This window comes from Calliopsis andreniformis, unplaced genomic scaffold (genome assembly GCF_051401765.1).
Source record: "Calliopsis andreniformis isolate RMS-2024a unplaced genomic scaffold, iyCalAndr_principal scaffold0048, whole genome shotgun sequence".
NCBI classification, from domain to species: Eukaryota; Metazoa; Arthropoda; class Insecta; order Hymenoptera; family Andrenidae; genus Calliopsis; species Calliopsis andreniformis.
Window position 1 is genome coordinate 1,841,963 of NW_027480457.1, and position 26,763 is coordinate 1,868,725.

The window sequence follows — 26,763 nt, forward strand, 5'->3', positions numbered from 1 at the left end:
AAATTTAACTGGAAACCCTCGAATCTGACGTGCCTGCCGGCCTGAAGTGAAAATCCAGACGTTCTGTACTTGTTCTAGATACCTCTTAAACGCTCGTTGTAGCCTATTGTGGATCTGTCAATTCTGTAATCTAAATAAGTGCGAAGAAGTTGATTACTTTGTAGTAATTAGTTGCATAGCCAGGGCACAAAAATTTTGGTTGTAAAATGTTTTTATACTATTTGCTTGGTTCGGTTTGAATTTTTCACTGCATATCACCCAATGAATATGAATATAATAATAAGTAGTCGAATAATGCAGATCGGTCAATGGGTATGATTAGTAATCGTTTGGACATGACAAGAAGTGATAATTTAGTGACCCACTAACATAGGAATGAGACGATAAAGCACCATACTCCCTAATAGTGAAGGATAGAAGAATAGGTTACTCAACCTGTTACTTTGTCGGTTAAACTGTTCCATCAAGAAGCTTGTAAATTTATTGTATCTCTTATACTTTGGCTTTTTTATAACAAATCCCTCACGTCAGGTATCTTCATTGAGGCATAGAAGTTGAGTGTAGTTACTCCTGTATTTAAGGATGAAGGCAGACTTTTGGTTTCGAATTATAGTTTCATAACTAAACGAAACTTAATGTCAAAGATATTGGAGAACATAGGTTTTGATAAATTATCATTTGTATTAAAAAATTTGTTAATCGAAAAATAACACGGTCATATGGCAAGTTTCTCTACTGTAATCAGTGTAATGAATTATAGTCTTAACGTTACAAACGCTGTTGGGACGAGATATCAAGTCGATGTAGTAAACACTAATTTTGGACAGGTGTTTGTCTCTCATTTCGTATTACTATCTAAACTATCTGTTACCAGCTTTAAGCGTCCCCCGTTTGATTGGATTTCAAGTATTGTAAGAGGTAGATCCCAAATAATAAAATTTAGTAGCAAGTACATTAGAAGAATTGTAGTTACTTCGAATGTTCCTCAGGGATTATATGTTAGACCTCTGCCGCTCAATCTTTTTCAACTGTACCTATAGAATTGTTATTAATAGTAAGTTTTATCTTTACGTCGATGACTTAAAAATCTGTTGCGTTATTGTAAATGAGCATAACACCATTCTGCTACAGATAATTCTCTTAAACTTGGGAATATGTAGTTACGAAAATAATGTCAAATTCAGTACATTCGAGTTTATTATGATTCACTTCTGCCAATATTCCTGATTTAAATATTATATTTAGTCCGTATCTATCTCTTAATAATCACTATCAGAAAATAGGTAATTCAATTTTGCATTCATCATTTCTTCGCCAATCTCCGTACCCTTTGCCACAAGCAGTCCACATTTCGCTCGTAGTGGCTGTTTGTGCAGATACTTCTGCTTGTGCATGGACGTTGAAGAACGATCGTGCTAGCCACGGTCGGACAGGGTCACTTGGCAAGGGAGCGGACGGAAAAGGAAGATGACAGTAGCGTATCATCGTGTGCTGGACACGCTAGCTTATGGTTGCTCCTACCTACTCCTACTTATGGCCCGAGGCCCGGACCCCTTAGACCTTTTTCTCTTCGGTTTGGACCCCCCTTTTTCTGTGACGGGTGTAAGTACTATTCGTGTCCCAGGAGAAAACCCATAGAAAGCATTGCCCCTAATTGTTTTTAGAGGACTTCTCGTGAGACATGAATAGTACGTTATCGCTTCCACCCGAGCCATCTACTTGATGAGGGCGAGGAATGTGTCGGGACGCAAGGAGATAGTAGAAAAGATTGGACAGTAAAAGTCTAACATGTAATTCCTGAGGGACACGCGAACTAACTACAATTCTTCTAATGTACTTGCTATTAAATGTTTTTATTTGGGATCTACACCTTGCAAAACTTGAAATCCAATCAACGGGGGGAGGGGGGGGGGGGGGGGTTAAAGCTGGCAGCAGATAGTTTATTTTAGTAATACGAAGTGAGAGACAAACACCTGTCGAAAATTAGTGTTTACTACATCGACTTGATATCTCGTCCCAACAGCGTTTGTAACGTTATGGCTATAATTCATTACACTGATTACAGTAGAGAAACTTGTCATATGACCGTATTATTCTTCGATTAACAAATTTTTTAATACAAATGGTAATTTATCAAAAACTATGTTCTTCAATATCTTTGACATTAAGTTTCGTTTACTTATGAACCTATAACTCGAAACCAAAAATCTGTCCTCATCCTTAAATACAGGAGTAACAACACTCAACTTCTATGCCTCAAGGAAGATACCTGACGTGAGAGATTTGTTATAAAAAAGCCAAAGTATACGAGATACAATAAATTTACAAGCTTCTTGATGGAACAGTTTAACCGACAAAGTAACAGGTTGAGTAACCTATTCTTCTATCCTTCACTATTAGGGTGTATGGTGCTTTATCGTCTCATTCCTATGTTAGTGGGTCACTAAATTATCACTTCATCATATTGTCATGTCTAAACGATTACTAATCACACCCATTGACCGATCTGCATTATTCGACTACTTATTATTATATTCGTATTCTTTGGGTGATATGCAGTGAAAAATTCAAACTGAACAAAGCAAATAGTATACAAACATTTTACAACCAAAATGTTTGTGCCCTAGCAATGCAAATAATTACTACGAAGTAATCAGTTTCTTCGCACTTACTTAGATTACAGAACTGACAGATCCACAATAGGCTACAACAAGCGTTTAAGAGGTATCTTGAACGGGAACAACGGGGGCTAATTATTATATTCATATTTTTTGAATGTGTTATGAATGGAGTTCGTGTTACGAATGGAGTTCGTCTTACTTACAGTTGATGGCGAGGTGGCTAAGTGATTGCTGGAGTGTATTTTATATATTAGTATACTCACGCTCCTCTATGTATGACTATCTAGTAGTTACTCTATTTTATCAATCGCTGTTAAGAATATTATGCGGTATGCTATTGTGGTCGCAATAACAAAGCGATTTCTAAGTACAGGAAGAGGTCCGTCACGATTCGCGATTATATATATTACGTTTACTGATTAATTATCCCGAAAGGATAATGGTAAACGGGTTAGGAAATCATCTAATCTCATACGGACCTTGCTAGACGTGATTACTTCTCGAGTGGTGGATGCTTGCAATTATATTGTTGTTGGAAAATAAATGGGTTGACTTAATGTAATGGAAAAAAAGATAAATATACCCTCAGAATTTATGAATTGTAAAGAAATTATCAACAATATTCACATTAGTTATTACAGTGTAACATTAAGAAAGAAAAAGTTATTACAAAAATAGTAAGAAGGAGAAAGATACATGATAAATGAAAAATGAACAAGATGAACAAAAAATATCATATCATACGAACAAATTCGGATATTAATAAATGAACAAGAATCAAAATATATAATGCGTAAGGAAGAATAAATTATAAGACGGTTCCACATGCTTCAATACGCCAAGGTGTCGACAAGAATATTCAGGTAAATCCAAAATGCCTCGCGAATATCTTTCCAATCACGCGAGTGTCCTAGGCGACCACATGTATTCAACAAATTGGAAATATAATAGCAACAAAATCGTTCACAAATATAAAATCAATATCAATACATAAATAAAATCAGAATTAAATTTGGTAATTTATGCAACTTACGCAATTGAAGAAATCAATACAAAAACGCCAAATTAAATCCCAAAGTCGTGGTCATAAACAAAGTACAAAACAAAGCCAGTCGCCGTATACAATGCCAAAAAAAACTGCTCTGAAATGCTAGGAAAACAAGTAAAGAAGGAACACACGCGCGCGCGCGCACACACACACATGGCGTCGACTTTCGACAATAATTCCAAACAAAAAGTGGGTAGGACATTAATTACAATTTTGAATTTTGGACGTCAAAGGCTCTGAATATGCCCGATCAGGAATTTTCAAATTGCAAGGCATTATTGTGACACATCTTAGCTAACGTAGTGGTCAAAAGAAGAAAGAAACCAAAAATTTACATAACATCTGTTATGTAAATTTTGTTAACATAACAGATGACAAGGAGTGAAAAATTCAAACTAAACGAAGCAAATAGTTTACTAACATTTTACAATTTTTACAACTCGATTTGTTCACATTTATTTAACCCCTTAATTTGTACGCACGAGTTAATTTGAGCGCGCTAAGCAGGCCAAACTGTCCACACTCGAGATAATTCGACCGGCGTTGTATTTTATACTACTATAATTTTTCACACTCGAATATAATCGAGAATTGAAAATAACAATGTGAAAGCTAAGAAAAAAAATCGTTTTATTGATATTTATCATTTACATAGGATTGTAAGCTATAACACTTATTTATGCAAGAATAAAATATAGCCTTCTTCCATGAAACTGGTACCGCGTTATATGGAAACCGCGCTATAGGAGGGTTGACTGTACTAGTATTATTATTATTTCTGTTGTAAAAGTATAAATAAATATTTTTACTGATAAAAATATGTTTTTTTCGAAATAGCAATTCGAAAAGAAAGATAAAAAAGTCGATATACGTGTAGCAAATACAATACTCGGCTCTTTTCTGCAATGTGGATCAAAATCCAAAATTAAAATAAAAATTTTGATTAATTTTGTATTTTTTTTTTTTTTATTTTTGTGCCATGACAATGTTTTAAAGTGTGCTTTTTACATTTAAAAAATGGATCTTTTTTGGCCGGTTTTTTTTTCAAACAATCTGTGTGTTAAGGGGTTAAATTACAGAATTGACAGTTCCATAATAGGCTATAACCAACGTTTAAGAGGTATCTAGAACGGGGACAAGACTTCTGTATTTCCACTTCTGGTCAGATTTGAGGGTTTTCAATTAAATTGGACACCCTCTAATTATCGGATAGTGAAGGGTCATCTCCTTTACCAGGAACAATGAGTCGAAGACGAAAAGGAATGGTAACCTTTGACCCTATGTTCAGACTGGATCTCATACATGTGATAAATCTGACCAACCGAACAACACAACAGTACACAAGCAAATAACATTTACATGTATCCCATCCTAAATACTATTACACTGATGTCATTCATTGCTCATTGGCGTTGGTCGGTTTTCTCACAATAGTCATTTAGAAAGCATTGAAGCATTATCACATTGATCGAATCAGCGAGAAAGAATATTTAGAGAGTACTTGCGCTGCAGTAAATTAATTAGAGAGTAATAAAATTCTAACTAAATTAGTTATAGACAAAATATCGAAGTCAATTCCAGTTAAAAGCAAATTGTTTAAACTCAAACTACCAAAGGGGAAAGAAAATACTTTTCTGCACAGTATACGTTTAATAGCATTTGCTCATTTCTTTGGTTTTAAATAGTTTTTATAAGCTTTGATCACTTTACGAGTACCGTAGGGATCACATCTTGATCTTCTTTTATTCATACTCTTTATTAACGATGTATATAAATCTGTCCGTTCCTGCAAGTTTCTATTATATGCAGATGACCTGAAAATCTTTGGGAAAGTAACCTCCTTAAGTGATACAGAATGCATACAAGGGATCTGAATAAACTTCTAGAGTGGTGTAATATAAACATGATAAGATTAAATACTTCGAAATGTCATACGAAACACTTTACACGGAAAAAATCAATTCTAAACCACCCGTATATGAGAGTTTTGAATGTGAAATAATAAAAATTGAATTAGACAACCATACATCCGCCCTCACTCTTGAATTTTATTTCACTAGCTCTCTTTCAGTTGCGGAACATTTTTTGCATATAAAGAATTCGACCTCCAGAGCACTGGGTTTCATGATGCAACACTCTGTAGATTTTAAAAACCTCGTCACATTCAAAATATGGTATTCAACGCTTGTTCTCCCGTACCTTGAATATGGCTCACAAATATGGAATATGTCACAACAATGTTATATAGCTATGTTGGAAAATGTCCAACACAAATTCCTAAGACTTGTTGCGTACAGACTCTAAAAACCAATTTCATGAATGAGCTAAAGCTGTTAACTCTGAAACAAAGACAAACTATGTCGAACTTGTTATTTGTCTCCAAATTTTAAATCATTCAATAGTATGTCGAAATGTTCTTGAACTTATCAAATTCAATGTTCTTTCTAGACCATTGTGTAACATTCACTTGTTTCACATTGATCAAATTCGAACTTCACTTGATGATCAAAACTGTGTAATTAGTTTAAAAAAGACGGCTAATTTATTAAGCAATCGTCTGAATTTTTTCAATAACACCATAAATTCCTGCAGAGGAGCTTGTGTCGCAAATCGAAAAACACTTAATATCCGATAACAAAGCATTCAATGTTACTGTAAACTTTCATGTATGTACTTAACGTGATGTAAAATGGCAATTAAGCCCGGTAATAAACATGTAAAAGTAACAATAATAATACATTTTTTATGAACGACTGTTGTCATAACAATCATTTTCTTGAGAATTTAAATGTCTTTTTTAAAATGTTTTACGACCACTCCAGCATTTTTATGTTTCCTCCAACCGACAGAATTATACTATTGAAATAGTCATGACATCTATCTACTTTCACGGGGATAAAATCGTTTTAACAGTATTTATTGCTTTTGGCAGAGTGCGCGGTTAAAGGCGGAGGAGCAGTGGTGGAGCACCATCCGTCTTCCTACTGGGAACAACCCTTTAGCCAGCCTTACTTCGACAACACGACGAAAAGGGAGACCACGACGACCGTCGGCCAATCCGCTTACCTGCACTGCAGGGTGCGCAATCTTGGTGATCGTGCTGTAAGTTTCGAGTTTCCTTATTGCCTTGACCCCATGTAATAAGACTGCAAGAGCTGGAGGTAATCGTGTTTCACGGATGAGTAGCTGGCTGATGAAATGGTCTGATTGCTCCACCTGATAGGTATATTTCCTACACTTTTCACTTAGACTTTTCCCTTCGTTCCATCGATCGGAGATTTTCTAGCAATTGCCACCACGATTCCTAGACGTGATTCCAATGCTCCCGATCGTGAGAGGGAGGGGGCGATTCTCTTTCTTGCCAAAGTGAAAATAGATAACTTGACGCTTAATTATTCACACGTCTAAGTGAACTGAATCTTCAATCATTTCCGAAATTCTTTTTAAAAATGCGTTCATTTAGATGATTTTATAATAAATTAGATATAACATAAGAACTACTAGATTTATTACTTTAAAACGATAGAAAATTTATTCATTTATTTATTTAAATGATACAAAATCGCATTACTTTGAAGATAGAGGAAAGGAAAACAGTTTAACACGTTCACGCTGGTGCTGTAATTCGAGTTTTTTGCCAATGAATGGCTGCTTTAAGAGCGCTTTGTTTCATCGGACGGTGTGAGCCACTAGTGGTACGCGCCACCCGATGGGATATTCAAGTATGAGCCACCGGTGGTACACGCCGGCGTGAATATGTTAAAGAAAAAGTAAGGTGATTATCTTAGGATCATAACGTGCTGAAAGATTATAAAGATTATATATACAAGTTTTTTAGGTTCCTTTTTAAAACAGTAGAGCCTGTAAGAAATCTAATGAATTGCCTGATAAATTTGCAATTACAAATATGATTTATTGGATCAGAGAATAGTAGAGTTAATTAACTCCAGTTAATTAACATATAGACTGGAGTAAAATGTTAACATAGCTTGTACTCATCTCATCAATCAAAAAAGATGAACAAAAAATTAAAAATAACTCTTGCAGTTTCGAATGACTTCAAATTAAAAGACTTCATGATAAGCTCATAGCCATGGTTGACTCTTATTGCATTCTTTTCAGACTTGGTATAACAAAAGAAGAGCATATAACACAGTATTTCCAGATTACAGCCCGGTTGTAACGTTTGCTGTAGTTTGAAATTGTTTAAAGTGAAACAATTTGATCTTCGAGCACTATCACTCACAATTTTGTATATGACCAAAATAGGATACAATTAAAGCAGTTAATTTTAACAGTTTTTTTCCTCCCATAGGATAAAAGGGTTTTGCAGGCACATACACACTCTTCATGGCTGTACTAAGGCACTTAATTAGAAACAGAAAGAAGGGAGAAAAGAAAACGTTGTAAAACCATTAAACACATAGCGATAACGCGTAGTTCTTTGTTCGCTACGGACTAACTAGTATTGTGTCACGTATAAAAACAAAAAAACAATAAACGGTTAGGCGTTATGTAGTGAACCTGCCAACTTAGAAAAGGAGAAATTAAATGTTTAAATTATACTCAATGAAGATGGCGTTTCTATTACTTACTAGTTACATATCCTCTAGAAGAAAGAACTCTACATATAAACGAATAATTCTAACACTCTACTCTTTTCAGTGCTTATGTATATGGATTTATCTTATACTTATCTTAAATTATACATAGAGTTATCTTGCTTTTAACTGTGCATAATCCTATCTTAGAACACAGACCCCTAAATTTACCACGTACTAACGGTTTGGTTAAAATATTATCTAACTATTTTGTGCTCGTGTCATATTCAACTTCACTTCCTTCTACTTCTGTTTTTTCTACAAAATTACAATCGAATGTCAACGTGCTTTTTACGTTTTTGAAACTTTAGTTTTTTATTAATTTTAGGCACTCTGGTTGACTATGTTGATTTTGGTTAGCGCATTAACGATAACTTTCAATCTCATTCAAAAGTGGTCGAGGACTACTAGAGTAGACGACGACTTTAGTCTTATTCCTAAATGATATACCCTGCCTCGGTCGTACTCAGGATTACCAGCTCTTGCCTTTTAGATGACCAAGTTACTCGCTGACTGGGTATTTTGAACAGATATTCTGTGGTAGATTGTCTCGTATTAATATCGCCTTCGTAATTAGAGTTGCTGTAACCGATCAAATTATCTATTAAATACCAATGTTCGCTATACGTCTTAGACACCTAAGAATTCTCTTAATTGAGCGCCAGTGTTCCTCATTACAATTGGATCAGGAACGACTTAAGCTCTAACGACTAAGCTGAGCAATAGCGGGTCGTGTGACCAATGCAATGGACATATGACTATCTCCTCTTTTAAGAAACCTTTTTGGTCTTGCTTTTTCACCGCGGATGAACTTAAATTTGGATTTGTAGAAACACTTATCGGATTTGAATCAGACCTATTGAATTGTTTAAGTAAAGGAGTTTTTTTGTGTGAAGAAAAGCGATCTTCAATATTAAAATATCTATCTATAATATGAAACTACTTCAATTTAAGGTTCTTCTTTGTAGTTAAGGTCACAGATCTGCAAAGTGTCCGATCTGGCTACTGGTGCGAAAACCTCTTCATAATCTATTCCGTGGGTCAGTATGAAAGCTTTAGCACAGAAGCTTGCTTTGTATATGGGAGGTTTCCCATTAAAATCCAGCTTTACATTGAAAATCCATTTCTACCTGATTACCTTCTTGTTTTCTAGTAAGATATGGTATACAGATTAGGGGAGCCACCTCCGATTTCAATGACCTTGGAATATATTGTCAAAGTCATCATTCTGAACAACTTTTCCCTATACATATATCCGGCGATCTCTTTTAGTTTTCGAGATATTCGCAAAGAAAGTTTTAATATTGAAAAGAGTGATTAAGCATTAATGATGCGATATGATGACCTAATCTAATACAATGTTTATGCGAGAAAAATGTTCTTCGTAAAACAATAAAATGTCCGCGATGTGAAAATATTCAACACCTAGATACAAAAGAATTATTTTTTCATTGCACGAATTATATTATAATACACATTATAATAACACATAATTATAATAACACATTATTATAAACAAACAAGAAAGCGCAAACGGACACGTTTAACGTCCAATTTTAAAATTAGTGCGCTCTACGGAACTTGGTTTTCAAAAGCACGTCTAAACATTGATGTAGCTTGTCGAATAATTTGTTACGTTTTAATGATGAATGCCTCTCGTCAGATGCTTCTTCAAAAAGAACTTAATATTTCACCAAATACCGCAGTTGACTGGATCAATTTTTTTTTCAAGGCATATTCGATTAATAATTAATAATTGTTTAGCTCATGTATGAATGGTTAATAAATAATAAAACTCAAATTGTTGGAAATGGAGTTATTGTAGAAATCGATGAAGCCAAATTTGGACGTCGAAAGTATAATCGTGGAAGACTCGTTACGGGACAATGGATTTTCGGTGGTATAGACCGTGACACAAAAAAGATATTTGTAGTATCAATTCCGTCCCGTAGAGTACAAGTATTACTACCTCTTGTTTTAAAAATGATTGCTCCTGAAACACTAATCCATACTGATTGTTGGAAAGGATATGAACAAATTGATAACGATATATATCAACATTTTGTAGTGTATCATTCAAAAAATTTCGTTGATCCAATCACAGGTGCCCATACCCAGAATATTAATAGAGTATGGAGAGATATTCGTGGCAATATTCCTAGGTATGGTCGTAGAGAATATCATTTCAACCACTATCTGGCAGAATTTGTATTTAAAATAACATTCTATTTTGACGTACGACTGGATGCTTTTTTTAAGTAATGGCAGATACATATAAAATAACTGAAGATATAAAGGAATAAACAAGTAGGAACGTGTCTATTATTTTGGGGAGGGGCTGCCGCCACTTCCCAAAACCATGCCCGCTAATGAACCTAACCCAGATCAACTCCGATCACGCTTTTTAATGTTGAAAACATTTTTGCGAATATCTCGAAAACTAAAAGAGATCGCCGGGTATATGTATAGGGAAAAGTTGTTTAGAATGATGACCTTGACAACATATTCCAAGGTCATTGAAATCGGAGGTGGTTCCCCTAATCTATATAATTACCGGTTGGGTCATTATCCTTCTCGGTTGCAATCGGTTCAGCTGCATCATATGCCTCTACTTCCTACACAGCTTGACCATGACTATTTCTATATTATGTATTAGAATGAAGCTTCGTCTTCTAGAATTGAAACGGCAAAATGAGAGATCTTTCAAAATTGAAATAGTAATATGAGTTATCTTCTAGAATTGAAATAGTGAAATGAGATATCTTTCAGAATTAAAATAATTGCTTGTCTTTCAATAGATGCTGCTGAATGCTCACTTTCATTAACTGAAACGTTTCTTGAGATTATTATTAGGCCACTATTAGGATCATACGATCTGTAGTCTGGAGTACCTACCATAGTCTACTAGAATCCGCTTTTTAAACTTCTCATCCCACTTTCCTCTTCACTGTTTGAGTACGTGAGCAATACAACAGGCCCGAAAATTCGAGACATGAGAAAGGTTTAGTTCCTAAGCTGTCTACAGTTCAAAAGGCGTAATTCTCTTAAGACACATTGTGGGAGTTCTATTCAGAATATAACAGGCCGTATTCAAAGACTCAGTCTATAGACCAATAAGCAAGTTCCTTCCGTGGAGCATGATCTATGCAGCCTCCACCAGCATTTTTTTAACTCTTTCAGCGTGCCCCGTTTACTCTGGCGCATATGGCGTTGTTAGTTCTAGTTCAATTTTGACTTCTGGAATTTCTTTCCTATTAAATATTGTATTCCTTATACTGTTCGAACTCGTCTTTCAAAACGATATGAAATTTGAAACTACTAATACAGAGTTGAGCCATGGTCTGTATATATATCGCTAGAAGTACAGGGTGGGTAGAAAAGGTAGCGGGGGGGGGGGGGGGGGGGGGGGGGGGGTAAAATTCTACATAAAATAATAAAGAAAAAATTTTGTATTGAATTTTTTTATCCATTCTACAATTGTAAACTACAGCCACTATTTTCATGACACGATACAAGTGAGCCAGTTTCAGCTGCCACTTACTCCACCCTTTGCATGGCTCACCTATCCGGATGTCAGCGATTAGGAAAATTTCTGCATAATATCTACTTGCAGCAAAAGCGTTTCCTCCACCTGCTCCCAAACCAAACATGTCAATGTACTCTCGATTAGAATACCTTACCATAACTTAATAATTTGCAACAAATGAAACGAAATTAACTGTTAGGTAGCAATTGAGTAGACTTCAAATTCGATTTTCTCGGAAACACGAAGCCTCGGAAATTGTATACCACAATTTTTCCTTATTTTTTACGTAGAATTACTCCCTCACTAGTTGTACTACGATTTCCTACCCACGTTAAAATATTTTAGGGAGTGGTAAGGCCCCCAATTGAAGCGCAAATGTTCTATAACATACTTAGTGTCCGATCTGCTTTCATTTTGCTGTAATAATGCCTTAAAGTTAGCACCATATTTCAAAACGAAGAGTAACTCACGTATATCGGGGAGACAAACATATTATAGATATAAGTCCTTTAGTTGGACACCTACTGTAGAACAATCCTTACTTCTACGGTTTCTGGGTCATCTTGAACAGCTGACTGCCGGTAAGTCTTTTAGTCTAAACTTCTACTGTGTGTGTTACTTACATTCTTCTCTGGAAGCATTTTTTATCTCAACGCTGTTGATAATAAAAACTTGTATTGGGACTTTTCTTCCATTGCTTCGTAGTGAAACAACTGATGGCTATTTCGACGCCATTAAATTCAAATGCCAAGCCTTATAGTTAATTATGTTTTAATTAACAGTAAGAATAAAATAAGCATAACCAAGATTTGTATAGTACACAGACATTCAATATCCTATGCAAACAATAAAGTACTAGCGACATGCTGTACACATATATGTGTATAAGCGTCATGACTCTTCCATACTCGCATGCGTATATCAGCAGTACCTTAAATAAGCTGCGTCCTATGGCGTGCTTCTTCGCAGATGCAAAGAATATGCCGACGACAGATGCTCGTCTATTAAGAGACGAGCTTCTTAAACGCTTACGCCAGACATCTGAGGTCTATCAGGAGTAAATATCCTGCTACGGCTCCTGAGCGCGCATACACAAATGACACTTCTCCTATGATAAGGGGAATCACTGGGTCTGTTGGAAAGAGTCAATTCCGAGGTACAAATACAGTAGCAATGAATTAGTTGAGATTCAGATTCAGATAAATAACAATCCAGATCAAGATCACGAACAACTCCTGTGACTTCCTGTCTTCACTGGCCTTAACCTTGCCGAGACAGCTTTAACTAGCTCCTGGATTCCTCATATCGAAGCATCTTTAAACAGCTTCTGGGTCATTTCTTATTGAGACAGCTTTAGCCGCCTCCTTGGTTTCTTTGTATGGAGGCGGTTTTAGCCAGCTCCTTGATTATCCCACCGAGGCACTTTTAACCAACACCTTGGTCAATTCTAGATCCTTATGAACTCTAATTCTATTTTCAAAATATTACTGCCATCTTTCTAAATCAGAACTCATAAGTGACCTCGAAACCTCAAAGTGTTCTGTCGATAAATTAGTGTAATGGTTACCTACTAAGTCTTTAATTCAGTCATTAACGAAGTATAGGAGTACACCTAAGATCCAATGTATTTTTCTGTCTCAAGTAAACGAGGCTCTATTATATCGTTATCATTTTCGTGTCACTTTGGCGTTATCGATTCAATCAGAAAATTGTCCTTTTTCGCAAACATTTTAAATGTAAACTATTTTGAATATTAGGATTACTTTCAAAATATAGATTATATTCGAATAGTTTCGAATGCGCATTTCCAATACTTCTCACGAACGAATTTCTTTGGACTAACGTTTCCGTGCCGATCTCTCCCCAATCGCGCTAATGGAGATATGCTATAAGCACGAATAAAATTTACTGTGTCTTTAGTAATTCTAAGTCTTTTGCTTCATACTCTGCACGACTATCCTTTCATCCTAATACTGATTCTGCGACCTTCTACGTCTAACTCGTATGATTCTGGGCAACTATCGATCTCCCACTCGATTTATGCTACGAACAGTTGCAGAATCGAACATAACTTATTTTATTAATAAATTTCTATAAATAAATAATTAGAAATTTGTAATACAAAAATTACGCAAAAATAACTCCAATCATAATATAATCATAATGTAATCATACTTTTTATGAAAATATTAATAAGAATGAAAAAAATGGTAGGAATAACATTTGCATTTTTTGTATAAAAGAAATTATACAGTAATTCTAAGTATGACAAGTGTTCAAACAATTTCTTCATATATATTTAACAGAGTTATCTTCTTATTTAATAACACTGTTCAACAAATTTTGACTTTTTTTCGATTTTGTAAGCGTGAATAAACATTTCTTATAGATTTTGACGTGCTGATTACGAATTTTCAAACCGTTTTTCCCCAGAACATACAGTTTTTGAAAAAATCAATTTTGAAGAAAATAACAGATTTTCAACTTTGGGATTTTTTTCTGCTTTTACCGTAGTAGTTATTTAGTTGCTCTTTGCACGAAATGTGGACTCTCCCGAATAAAATAATATAAATACTTATTAGATTATAAACATCGAAATAGGTTTAAATGACAATTAAAGTGAAAAGGACACCCACAACGCACCCATTTTTGCTGATATTTTTCACTTTATTTCAAAAAGTAAGGGTCTAGGAGAAAATTTGACTATACCACGCGATAGAGCAAACCTTTCTACTAAGGAAGGCATCAGGCGAATGTCCAAAATTATTTTTGTTTTCAATATAGAAATAAAAGAGTTTGGCGAAACGCGCGGCGGCGACAGTGGTACTCAATGACAGCGGCGCGCGCGGAGGACGCCTCGCCTACCGCCTGCCGTTCAGCGGTCCCTATACGCATTGACGTCATTGAGTACCACTGTCTCCGGCGGGCGTTTCGCCAAACTATTTTATTTCTATATTGAAAACAAAAATAATTTTGGACATTCGCTTGATGCTTTCCTTAGTAGAAAGATTTGCTCTATCGCATGGTATAGTCAAATTTTCTCTTAGACCCTTACTTTTTGAAGTAAAGTGAAAAATATCAGCAAAAATGGGTGCGTTTTGGGTGTCCTTTTCACTTTAATTGTTATTTAAACCTATTTCGATGTTTATAATCTAATAATTATTCATATTATTTTATTCGGGAGAGTCCACAGAATCATTTCGTGCAAAGAACAACTAAATAACTACTACGGTAAAAACAGAAAAAAATCCCAAAGTTGAAAATTTGTCATTTTTTTCAAAATTGATTTTTTCAAAAACTGTACGTTCTGGGGAAAAACGGTTTGCAGATTCGTAATCAGCACGTCGAAATCTATAAGAAATGTTTATTCACGCTTACAAAATCAGACCCGTGTTGAACAGTGTAATTAACTTTAGCTTCTATCAGGTTAAATTAATGAAACTGAATGTAAACAAATAAAACGTTTTGTATTATCCTTTCAAATATTAAACGAAACATGAAGAATTCAGGTGTACAGCTGAAACAGAATTTACTCATAACTTGACACTTCCAGATTAATATGAAAAATGCAAGATTATGATTGAACAAATACAATTGAGCTTTAAGACTCTGAAGCCCTATTGCTATCTTTGACTTTATAACAAAGTCGCTACTCAGGCGAGGGTTTTAAATACTTACATGGGCAAATCGTTAAGAGTTTTGATCCAAGTTCCCAGTGACCTGACAAGGGAATATCCCGAAGTGTAGTTGTCCAATTTTTATTAAACTCGGTATGTTTGTAGATTAGCAAAAAATATTAAATACGTATTTTTTTGTATCTACTGGTATCCATGTTCAAGGGGTGAAAACCACCCTCAAAATTGGGGTGAAAAACATCTGGCGTAATATGTCGAAAACTATTGCATTTAGTGAAATAGTGTACATCTATGAAAACAGTTTTTGAAAATATCAATTTGTAACTGAATACTATGGATAAAAACACAAAATACGGATAAAAACAAATTTGGAACTTTTACGCTATAAACAAAACAATAGCAATCCTAGTGGTTTTATGAAAGACACATATCTTTATAATGCTTTCTTCATTACATTATGATATGTATTGTTTATTGTTCACTAAACGTATAAATAATAACACCGGTAGTGAATACTCGCAACATCTCGCACTCGTTGCATACAGATCGATGGGTCCAGTATCGGTGACTTTCAAATAAATAAAAATATAACAAGTGAAAATATTCTATAAATCATTTCTTATCAATAATTATTTACCATATTCAAACAAGTAGGGTTTCACGAGTAAACATTGTTTAATTAAACGAATTTACAAGAAAGTTCAGTAGCCGTGTGCGAACACGTAGTAACTGAGGAGGCGACAGAATCGAAAAATATCCTTCCATCGATATAACGACATCGGATGATTCTGTCTTCAAAATCCAGGACAGCTCAAATAATTTTCTAAACAAGAGTGTTTCTATTACAATATAATTCTAATCTGTGAAAGGTATATGAAAATTAGAATTCTTTGACACGAAAAGTGAACAAAAAAATAAAAAGTTATTGTGACAGACTTAAACTCGGGACCTGTAGCTTATGAGCCAGTATTGTCATCGCATTCAGCTACTGAATATTATTATAAACTCATTCAATTAAATGATATTTAGAGATGAAAGTCCAAGTGGTTGATTATGGTAAATAATTATTGATGAGAAATGTTTTATAACCTATATTCGCTCATTACGTTTTCATCTATGCGAAAGTCAACGACACTGAATCCATCGAACTGTTTGCAACGTGCACGAGACGTTGCGAGTACTCACTAGTGTTGTTATTATTTATACGCTTAGTGAACAATAAACAATATATATTAAAATATAATATAATGATGAAAGCATTATAAAAATATATGTTTTTAATAAAGCCACTCGTTTCAAGGCTCAATTTCGCACAAATTATAGTCTAACTAGGATTGCTATTGTTTCATTTATAGTATAAAAGTTCAAAATTCGATTTTATCCGTATTTTGTGTTTTCGTCCATAGTATTCAGGTACAAATTTGTAAAAAGATCCATTTAGTCAAGGAAAGCAACAAAAATATCCTATTTTTTAATATACATTTTAAACAAAACTGTTTACATGGATGGGTTCGTTGTTGGAAAATATGTAACCGCCCCATGTACAGTATTTTGCTAGACGCAATAATTTTCGAGATATTGAGTCAAATATGTTTTTCACCCACAACTATTGATGTGATTTTCATCCGTTTAACATGGATACCAGCAGATACAAAAAAATACGTGTCTAATATTTTTGGCTAATTTACAAACATACCGAGTTTAATAAAAATTGGACAACTACACTTCGGGATACAAACATGTTCATCAAAATCGGATATTTACACCTCGAGATGTTCCTTTATGAGTGCAGAGTTGTAAAAAAAGATTCCCTTCTCCCGAATTTAGGAGAGCTTCCGTAAAGACGCAAAATATCGTGGCCAAGAAAGTCTAACCTTCACTGTATGGATACAAATGGCGACCAGCTCGGTTTAGTTAGGTGAGCATAGATACTAATTTCGAATGCAGTCCCTTGACCTGCTTAATGGTTTCTATGTGTAAAAAAATGAATACTCCTAAGGCGAAAATAGTACAAGGCTTTAGTAGTCAAAAGTATGAAATTCTACATTCCTTGTTCGATATTAACGCCAATACCACAAATCGATTCCTTACGTTTTTCCGATGAAAACGATATAATTTGAATGATTTATAAAGAAATTATATGGAAATTATATTACAATATTTGCAAAATTTTAAGGTAAGTTCGTCAAAAATGATCTAATTTGTATAGTGTTTGGTGTCACTTTACGCAGGAGAGCAAAAGAAATTCATTTTAGTTATTTTTATAAGGATACAAGTAATAATAAGAAAGTTAATATTTTGTGACAAAGTCATAAATCTTCGCCTTCGTGGACCTAAACTCTAAACCCGCCTGCTACTCGACGGGCGAGGAATCCCGACACATCTTTGGACCTGAGATCACTAGCATAAACATTCACCACTATTGATTCAAAATCGCTAATTTTTGTTAAACGTACGGTAATTGTGAAAGAAAGAAACCACCTCGCCGATTTCAATAACTTTGAAATATGTTGTCAGAGACACAATTTTGAGTAACTTTTTCTTATTCGTATTATGGTCGTTTTGCTTTATTTTCTAAAATATAGGGTGTTCCTGAATAACATGTACAAGCGAGCTGGAGGTGTTTCCTTATGAAGAAATAAGAAAAATATAGAAAATAAAACTTTTTCGTTTCTGGTTTAGTTATCGAGATAATCAAGTTTGGAAATTCGCCCCGCATTATACGCTCTTATGGCTAAGATACGATTCACCCAGCGATGTATAATGTCTACCGTATTTTAAACAATGTTTTACGACTTTCGATATGCTATTAGAATCGTCGATTCATAGTGTAACGACTCCTCTTGTGTCTAAATCATTGCCCCAAGGTGATCCACCACGCTCTACGCGATGCATATAAGCGTCTCTTTCTTTCGCCTAATGCGCTCCTTTTCTACATTAGTTACTTCACTCATATATAACCTTCTTCATTGCATTCATAATACATAGTTAATTACAATTACCTTCAGCCATTATTTTATATACTTTTTTCATTACACATACTGTAGAATTTTAAGATACATATGCTGTTCTTCGGATTTTTTTATAATATTTTATAATTACAGTTAATTTAAATTATCATTGTAAATATCAGAATAGGATAGTGACTACTCTGATTTACTGCGCATGCACATGTTCTAATCTTTCGAGTATGTAAGGTGGTGCTCGAGGCGCATCTCAGGGAGAGCAAATTTGGACGTCAAGAATAATGCTTTGACCATTTTGGAGGCAGTTGATACACTCTCAATGGTTATTAGAGACCGTTCGGCTTTTGAAATGGTCCTGGTAGCTATAGCGACTCAAAGCCCAGAGAATTAAAGGGGTTTGATGATCCTTTAGGGATTGATTCTGAGGACGTCCAAATATTCATAGACTAGAAGTAATAAGGCTCAGGAAGTCATTCGACAATTGCAAAAGATCACAGACCGCTCCGTTTGAGACGAGGTTTCTGGAGCTATAGCGACTGGAGACTTTGGCAAGTTAGAATGTGTTTCGGAGATGTTTAATTGAGCATACATACCGTAACAAGCGCAGACAAGCAATTTGACGTTGGTAAGAGTTCCAAACCACTCTGTTCGAGATAAAGTCCCCGCAGTTATAGTGTGACGGTTACGTTGATAACTCACAGAGTTTCCACGGAGCTTGCTGCTACATATCGCTCGCTTATCTATCTTCTTCCCTTATTAAGTGTCATCAAACCCCTTTTCTTATTTTCGATTTAATCTCGAAAATTGCAGTTTTCTGTTACGTTTAATATAAGGAAAAATTAAACGATTATCTATTGGTAATGGTGTTTCTGGTAAGGTACTAGCATTAAGCATGTCAGTAATCGTTGGTTCAAGACACTCTCTCGCTTTGATATACTCTGTGAATTCAGTTATAATTGCCTAATCCGATTTTATTGAGTCCCCACAGGCTAGGCAATCCAAGAGAACAGTATCATTACAATGTTTATAGTTGTTTTTACAATGATTTACTTACGCCTACTTGTTTGGATATTATCTAGTAAATTGTCTATTTGATCCAAATTAAGTCCATAGTCCCTTAATATTTTTAGATTCAATTTTGTGGGTACGTAGTTCATCACAGTATAAATTGCGTCGAATTCATCTATAGTATAGTTTAACACAATAGATTTGTATCTGTCTGACTAGTAGTTAATATACATTCTTCTTCTGAGTTTACGGTTGAGGTTTCAGAAATGTCTATACTGGTATAATTATTGCAAAATGTTTTTATAGTAGTGGAATTTTCAGGTATTACTATGAAAGTTACTGCTTTATATAATGATATACATATAAGAGATTTCTGATATTTTGAATATAGATACAGCACAAATCTTTTAAATTAGCTTATTATTAGACAACACGATTTTTAGGTTTTCATCGCAAACGGAGTTACAAACTCATATAATAACATTTGTCATAAAAAGCATTATATAAATTATCAGTTGGTTTCATAATGTCAATAAAGAATAATAAATTCCATTTTGTGATAGATATATACTGATTCTAAAGTTTCATTGCGGACTTGCTTCTGGGTGTTACATAAATAGCGGTTACCATAAGTACGAGCAAAATGGAAATCATCTGTAACGTCTGAAACAAAGTAATGCTTCTCTTAGTAATTTTAATCTATTTCCGTGTACGACCATTATTTCCTGGGTATTGGGGAACTTAATGGTATAATTAAGAGAATCGATTTTAAAGATTTTAGCGTAGCTTAGCCAGTTTGGTGTCAGCTTGTCTGTCGTATGGTCACTTGATGATAATACCTGATCTCCTACGTTTAATAGGGATTGTAGTCTAATTAATTGTTTTATTTGTATTGTGTAATATTTTTATTTAGCTGTCTTTAAATTTTCTATAGCCTGATTCATATATTTTATACATCTGATTTTTCGAAGGTTTATGAATTCGTCTTCAGTCGATGAGCTAGTCGTAACTAGTGCTGATGGTAAGTTGGCCTTATGACCAAATGTTGATTCAAACAGTGTAAATTTAATACTTTCGTGCACGGAAGTGTTGTATCCTATGCAAATTATATTAAGGTTTTCATCTCATTTGTTATTTTTATCTGCCATTTATGTTTTTATTAAATATTTTATTATGACATGCATTTATTTTAGGCTACTGTTCGACTGAGGGTGAAAGGCTGTTGTTTCAATGTGTTCAATCTGAAATGCTTTTTCAAATTTACTCACTAATTCACAGATTTGATCAGAATATGTAAATATAGCGTTACACGAGTTTAGATATTACACTTTCTGCCTTGGGATTTGGTAATGGTATTAATATTAAGTATTTGGTCAGCATATCTTGTATTGACAGAATATATACATTTTTCTTTTTGATTTTTCTTAATGGTCTAAAAATATCCATAACGATTTTGTTATCAGGTTCAGTGGGTGTCAGTAATCGTGGGTAGTTCTGTCGGTCTGATTCTAATCAATTTCTGAGACTGACATGTCGTGCATTTCTCCACGTAATCTGTTATTTCCTCATCCATGTTTTTCCAATAACATTTTTCTGTAATTCTGGCTATGGTTTTGTTTTTCTCTAAGTGTTGGCCGCATTAGTACTATAATTTTCGGCTAATATCTAATTTATTTTGTCTCGTGTTAATTCCACATATGGATTTGGACAAAAACGAATATCTACTTTTGTTTCGTTACTTACAAAAGTTAAGATGTTTTCAACTACTTTTTTTTTTTAAAGTGGAATCATTTCGTCGGCTAATTTAATTTTTAATGATTTGGTAGAGTGTTGTTATATTATTATTACGTATTGTAATGAATCAGTTTCGTTTGTCAAATGTCCGCAATAGCTCGCTATTAATTTCTATGTGAATTCTGGGTGCCATCGATTTGGTTAATATTTCTTTAGTGTTCTCGTTCGATTTCTTACCTTCGTAAAAAGTGTACGGAGAATCTTCATCTATTCTCTGGGGTAGTTCATCTTTTATTTCTCTTCTATCATCGTTCTCAGAAGCTTCGTCTATTTGTTCCAAAGACCCTTCCTAATATTTGCATGAGTTCGTCTACATCAGCGTTGGAAGTGAAAGGGATTGGTTGTAAAGGATAAATGCGTCTAGAAAGGTATCAGCTGCAGAATTGTGTTTGACGTATTCTATCTTGTAGAATAATCGTATTCTTCCAGCCGGAGACACCATTATAACAATCGTGATGAAGTATTTTTTACGCTAAACAACCAAGTTAGTGCAGTGTGATCTGTCAGTATCACGAATTTTCGTCCACGTAAGTATTGTCTAAGTCGTTTTACTGTCCAAACTATGGCTAACAAAATTCCTTTTCGGTAGTGGCTTAAGCTCTTTCTGCCGAAATGAATGTCCGTGATATGTAACAACAGGGATGTCCTTGTTGGAGTGTCACACCTGTTCTTTCGTTGGAGGCGTTTGTTGCCAACGTAAACGGTTTATCAACGTCTGAAAATTTTAACACAGGCTCTTCACGAACTTTTTACTTTCGGGTGGCAATAGCTGTCTGCTGTTTATACATCTAATGAAACGGTGTATTTTTCCTTCTTAGTTCGGTTAGTGGTTTAGAGATTCCTGTAGTTTTTAATAAATTTTCTATAATGTCCTAAGAATCCTTTTGTTTCAGTTACATGTTTGGGAATTTTGACGATTTGGATAGTTTTAAGTTTACCTGAATCAGATTTAGCTCTATTTTTGGTTATTAAAAGCCTAGGTATTTTTGGTTTGAGATATTCACATTCAGCTGGTTGCAACATTAAACCTGTCTTTGAAATACTGTACTAAGATTTCTGTTGTGCTCCTCTGTTGTTCAGTCAAAGACTATTATGGCATCCATATAAACGAAGCAATATTTATCGATTAATTTTTTCAATGCTTCGTTCATCATTCTTTGAAAGGTAGCGGGTGAATTTTTCAAGCCAAATGGCATTCTACAATAGTGGAAATATCCTCCAAAGGCCAAGAAGCGGTATATTTTTTTGAATTTTCTACTATAGGGATTTGGTCAAATTCGGATTTTGTAATATAGAATGTCATCTGTATTAGGAAACGGATACGCGTCTTGTGCAGTCTTTTCATTGAGTTTTCTAAAATCAATTACTAATCTGCATTTTCTCTTATCCGAGGCATCTAATTTCTTTGAGTCTACCATATTGCATTAAATAGTGAATTGCTGTGTTCTATAATATTCTTCTTTACCATGTTTTGAATCTGTCATATTTACTTCGTCTTTATGACACTCCGGGAGTCTGTATGATTTCACTTTTATTGGGTTTTCGTCGGTTAGTGTTATTCAATGTTCAGTCAAACGCCTGGAAGGTGTGGGGTCATCTTTCAATGAAAATATATCGGAGTAACTGAATATTACTTTTTTTATAAGTTCTCGCAAGTTGGGCTCTATGTGGTTCAGTCTTATATTTTGTTGCAGCACCTGCAATCTTTCTTATTACTCATAGAGAATTTATGTATTTTATCAATCCTTTCCCAGTCTGACCTTAAAATGTCTTCTTTGATTAAGCTTACTCCTGATCCGGTGACCAAGAGTCTTCCTTGTCTTGCCATTCCGAGTAACTTGGCTTGAATGTGTCATAATCTTCCATAGGCGGTATTGATTCTTGGTATTCCGCTTCTTCTGCCTGCTGATTCTCTTCTATTTCATTCAGTTTTTGGAGGTGGAAGCTATCCTGTTTGTGAATTCGAAACATTTTGATTAAAATATCGTTCTTTGATATGACCTATTTTCCCACAATTTTCACATTTCAGCTGAATTTTTTGTTGGACTGATATTTTATGTAATTGTTTGGAAATAATAAGTGGACCAGGTTTCTTGAGCATTGGTTTACTAGTAGGTGGTCTAGGAATCGGTGATTGCCTATCTTTCAAAGATGTTTCTATTTTTAGTTAAATGAAGATGTTTTTATTTATTAGTTAAATAAATTTGCAGACCATTTCCTTCCTCGTTTCCTAAGGCTATATTCTTGCGGTAGCACGTGGGTGTCTGTACTGTATCGTGCATTAAACTTCATTAAAACATCGCCTGAATTTCATATTAAATACTTGTATTGACTCATTGAATTGTTGTTTTATATTATTTAATTTAATTTGACAATTATTAATGGAAAGTTCAGGGTTTATGTTCTGTCTTAATGCATAAAACAGTGAATAGTAACTCACGATTTGCAAATAGCGTATCGCTTGTTTAGCTCTTTCGATGATTTTCTTCGTTAACATTAGGTATAATAGCAAGTGGAATCCAGAACACCTAGCCCTAGCCTCATGAATTTGTTTTACAAAGTTTTCTACTCCAATGTGTAAGGAAAAGTAAGGCAAATCGAAAGAAGTACTCGGAAACGTGCTAGCCAAAACAAAAACTCTGTATTCCACCAAAGGCAGCGCGATACAATGCACTATCGGTTCGACTGTCGTGTTACGAATGAATGTTATCGTCCCTCCAGAATCGGCCGATGCCTCCCGGGACCCGCTCCAGGTACCGCCATAAACAAATTCGCGTTCGCCACTCCGCACGTGTCCTGTGTTGTCTTATATATATCATCTCATCCACGCATAATTTCGCGGTCCACGCGGTCCTTGAGATGTACCAAGTAGATCTTCAGGAGATGGTTTGCTTAATTGATTCAATCGTAATATACTAAATTCAGTACTTGCTGATACGTCATTCTCAGTAAATAACGTCTCATTGAGTTCAAATAAATTTTTTTTATCTCATTTTCTTTGATCTCGTTGGATCGTTTAGTACTTTCCGTCATAAAATATTCAAAATTTTTAGACATGTGATCTTTAACTTTCGTTATTTCTAATGTCAGTAGTTTACAGTTCGTTGAGATCTCGTCAAGAGTTTCGTTCTTTTTTGACATGACTGTATCAGTATCAGAGGAGGAGAAGGAATTAGTGGTTATGAAGAATGATTCTCCTCATACAGTATTTAGCTCGCTCACCTTGATAGTTTTGTTGGTTTACTATGTTAATCAACTTCTGTGATTATTTTTCCACGTCAGTCTCCAGAATTTACGACGCTTTACACTTTTGGTTGACTGTACTCCTCCTTGGTTATAAATTGTACTACTCCTCTTTTCCAACAAAGTTCCCAATAAGTACATGTAGTGTAATTTTGAGAAACAGGAGTTAAACTCACTCAGTTAGTTCAGGCAACGCCTACTCCAACGGTGTTGGAAGCATTAAACCACTGTCAAGGTGTGTACTTACAGTTGGACCTGCAGGCACAAGACTTGGAAAAATCCCAATAGGTACAATAGCTTTTCGGAGTGATTCGCGATAAGCACTCAACTTGGTAGCACATGTAGTCTTTCATTGAAAATGCTTATCCTGGCAGGATCGCCAAAATGTAACGGTTACGTTAATAAAGAATTTAACACCCGAGTTATTTGCACCAGATCTTTATTCTGACTGACTCGTGATAGAGTTCCCATGGAGCTCGCTGCTATATATTGTTTGCTTATATATGTTCTCTTACAAGATGCTATCACAATAGCGACTAAACTCAATGCAGACTAAAAGTCACTTAGAGATGCTTAACGCATGTAGTCGACAATCTTTCTTGCTCTGGAAGGATCGAGAAACTGCTCCTGTCTTATGTTCATAACTGAGACAGCGACTCATAATTTGTCAGATCAAGACCGATGTTCGACATAACCTCTCCAAATCTCGTGCCTTCTATATTACCGACATCCGATAGAACACGTCGCGCTACTCACACATTGTGCATGTTCGAGCGTAGAATCATAACCTTAGTATTTATTATTTAATTATTGCTATCATTTCACGGCGTTCATTAATCCTTTTATTGCATTCATTTTGCCATTCCGTAACAGGAATGTTCGACAAACGTTAGGTTAAAATCATATCGGTACTCGATGTTAAGTTAAACGTCACCATTACTATGCTCAAGTTAGTTAATAAATTATCTATTATACCATTTCCTTTTCTCTGAATGTTCAATTAACTAATTAACGTAGTTTCAATAAACTGTTGATGTTAAACAGATCCAAGTCTTAGATTTCACTCTTCTGCCGCACGTCACACGAACTCCCACTATTCTAAATTTAGAAGAAAGCCGCTCTCCTCTCAAAATCTGTTCCTTCCATTTCGCCTAGCGCAATGGAATGTTACAATAGTAAACACTTAGGTTAGGTTGAAACACGTAGATTTCATTAATTTGCTATGATACTGACTTACACGAATTGGGAATGCGTTAATATGATTCGAGCTTTGGGAATCTGTAACGGAAATTTGTCTGCTACTTCATTACTGCAGAGAGTAGAACAGTTAACAAAATCCATTTCTTTTGTTTATTACGGAATACAGTAACTTTTAGGTATCCTGTAGACATTATTTACAAACATTGTAGACGTTATACGTTTCTTGTAGAATCTGGGGCGAATCTCCAATCTTGATTATCTCGAAAACTAAGTAAGGCGAAAACGAACAAGTTTTATTTCTTATATTTTTCTTAGTTTTTCATAAAGAATCACTTTCTGTCTGGTTGTACATATTATTCAAAAACACCCTGTATATGCAAGAAACCTTACTTATAAGTGTGAGTAAGTGTAAGTGACATTTACAAGTGTAAGTAAGCATAAGTGACACTTACAAGTGTATGTAAGTGTAACTGACACTTATAAGTAGGGTTTGTTGCTAATACCTGAGGAACTAAGGCCGTGCGGTGGTTACACATAAAGTAATGATTCGATTGAGAGCTGTTTCGAGACTCACGATTGAGGGCTATTGCTATCCTCACCACTTCCTTTATACTCTGTCACGAAATCAGCACATAGTGGGAACCTTTACATTCGACTCTACGCCTGAGAACAATAGGTCCATAGAAGACAAGAATAGGAATAGGGATTACGAATTGCATTAAGTCGAAATTCTTATTTGTTATCAGATTTTCACGTAAGGAACACCATTTGAATTCTTGTGCTCTCCTGATAAAAATGATACATATGATGTCATTTCGGCTGGACAGTTTCTAACTGGGTGGTCTCACGCCACGCAGGAGTGTAGAATTCGCATCATTAGAGAACATGCAACTTTAAATAAGAATATATAATATTTTCTTTATATGACTTATACTCAAAAGTCGCAAAATGTAAACTCTGATATTTACGAGGCTGCTAAAAAAAGGGTATACATATGTTACCACGTAATTTTCTGCGTTGAATGGCCGTGCATTCGAAGCCGGATTTATGTAACTTCGCCGAGACACATCCTGCTAGTCGCACGGTAAAAGATTGCAGTCCGGATAGGCGGCACGCACTAT

At 34.9% G+C, this 26,763-nt stretch overlaps 1 protein-coding gene across 1 annotated transcript in view; it reads left to right on the forward strand.

Moving 5' to 3' along the window:
* The window catches only part of LOC143187506 (opioid-binding protein/cell adhesion molecule homolog), a 500,242-nt gene that overhangs the window by 293,701 nt on the left and 179,778 nt on the right, over positions 1-26,763 (forward strand). The window contains exon 2 of the mRNA XM_076391722.1: positions 6,602-6,771. Coding sequence (XP_076247837.1) covers positions 6,602-6,771 — 170 coding nt within the window. The remainder of the gene's footprint in view (positions 1-6,601; positions 6,772-26,763) is intronic.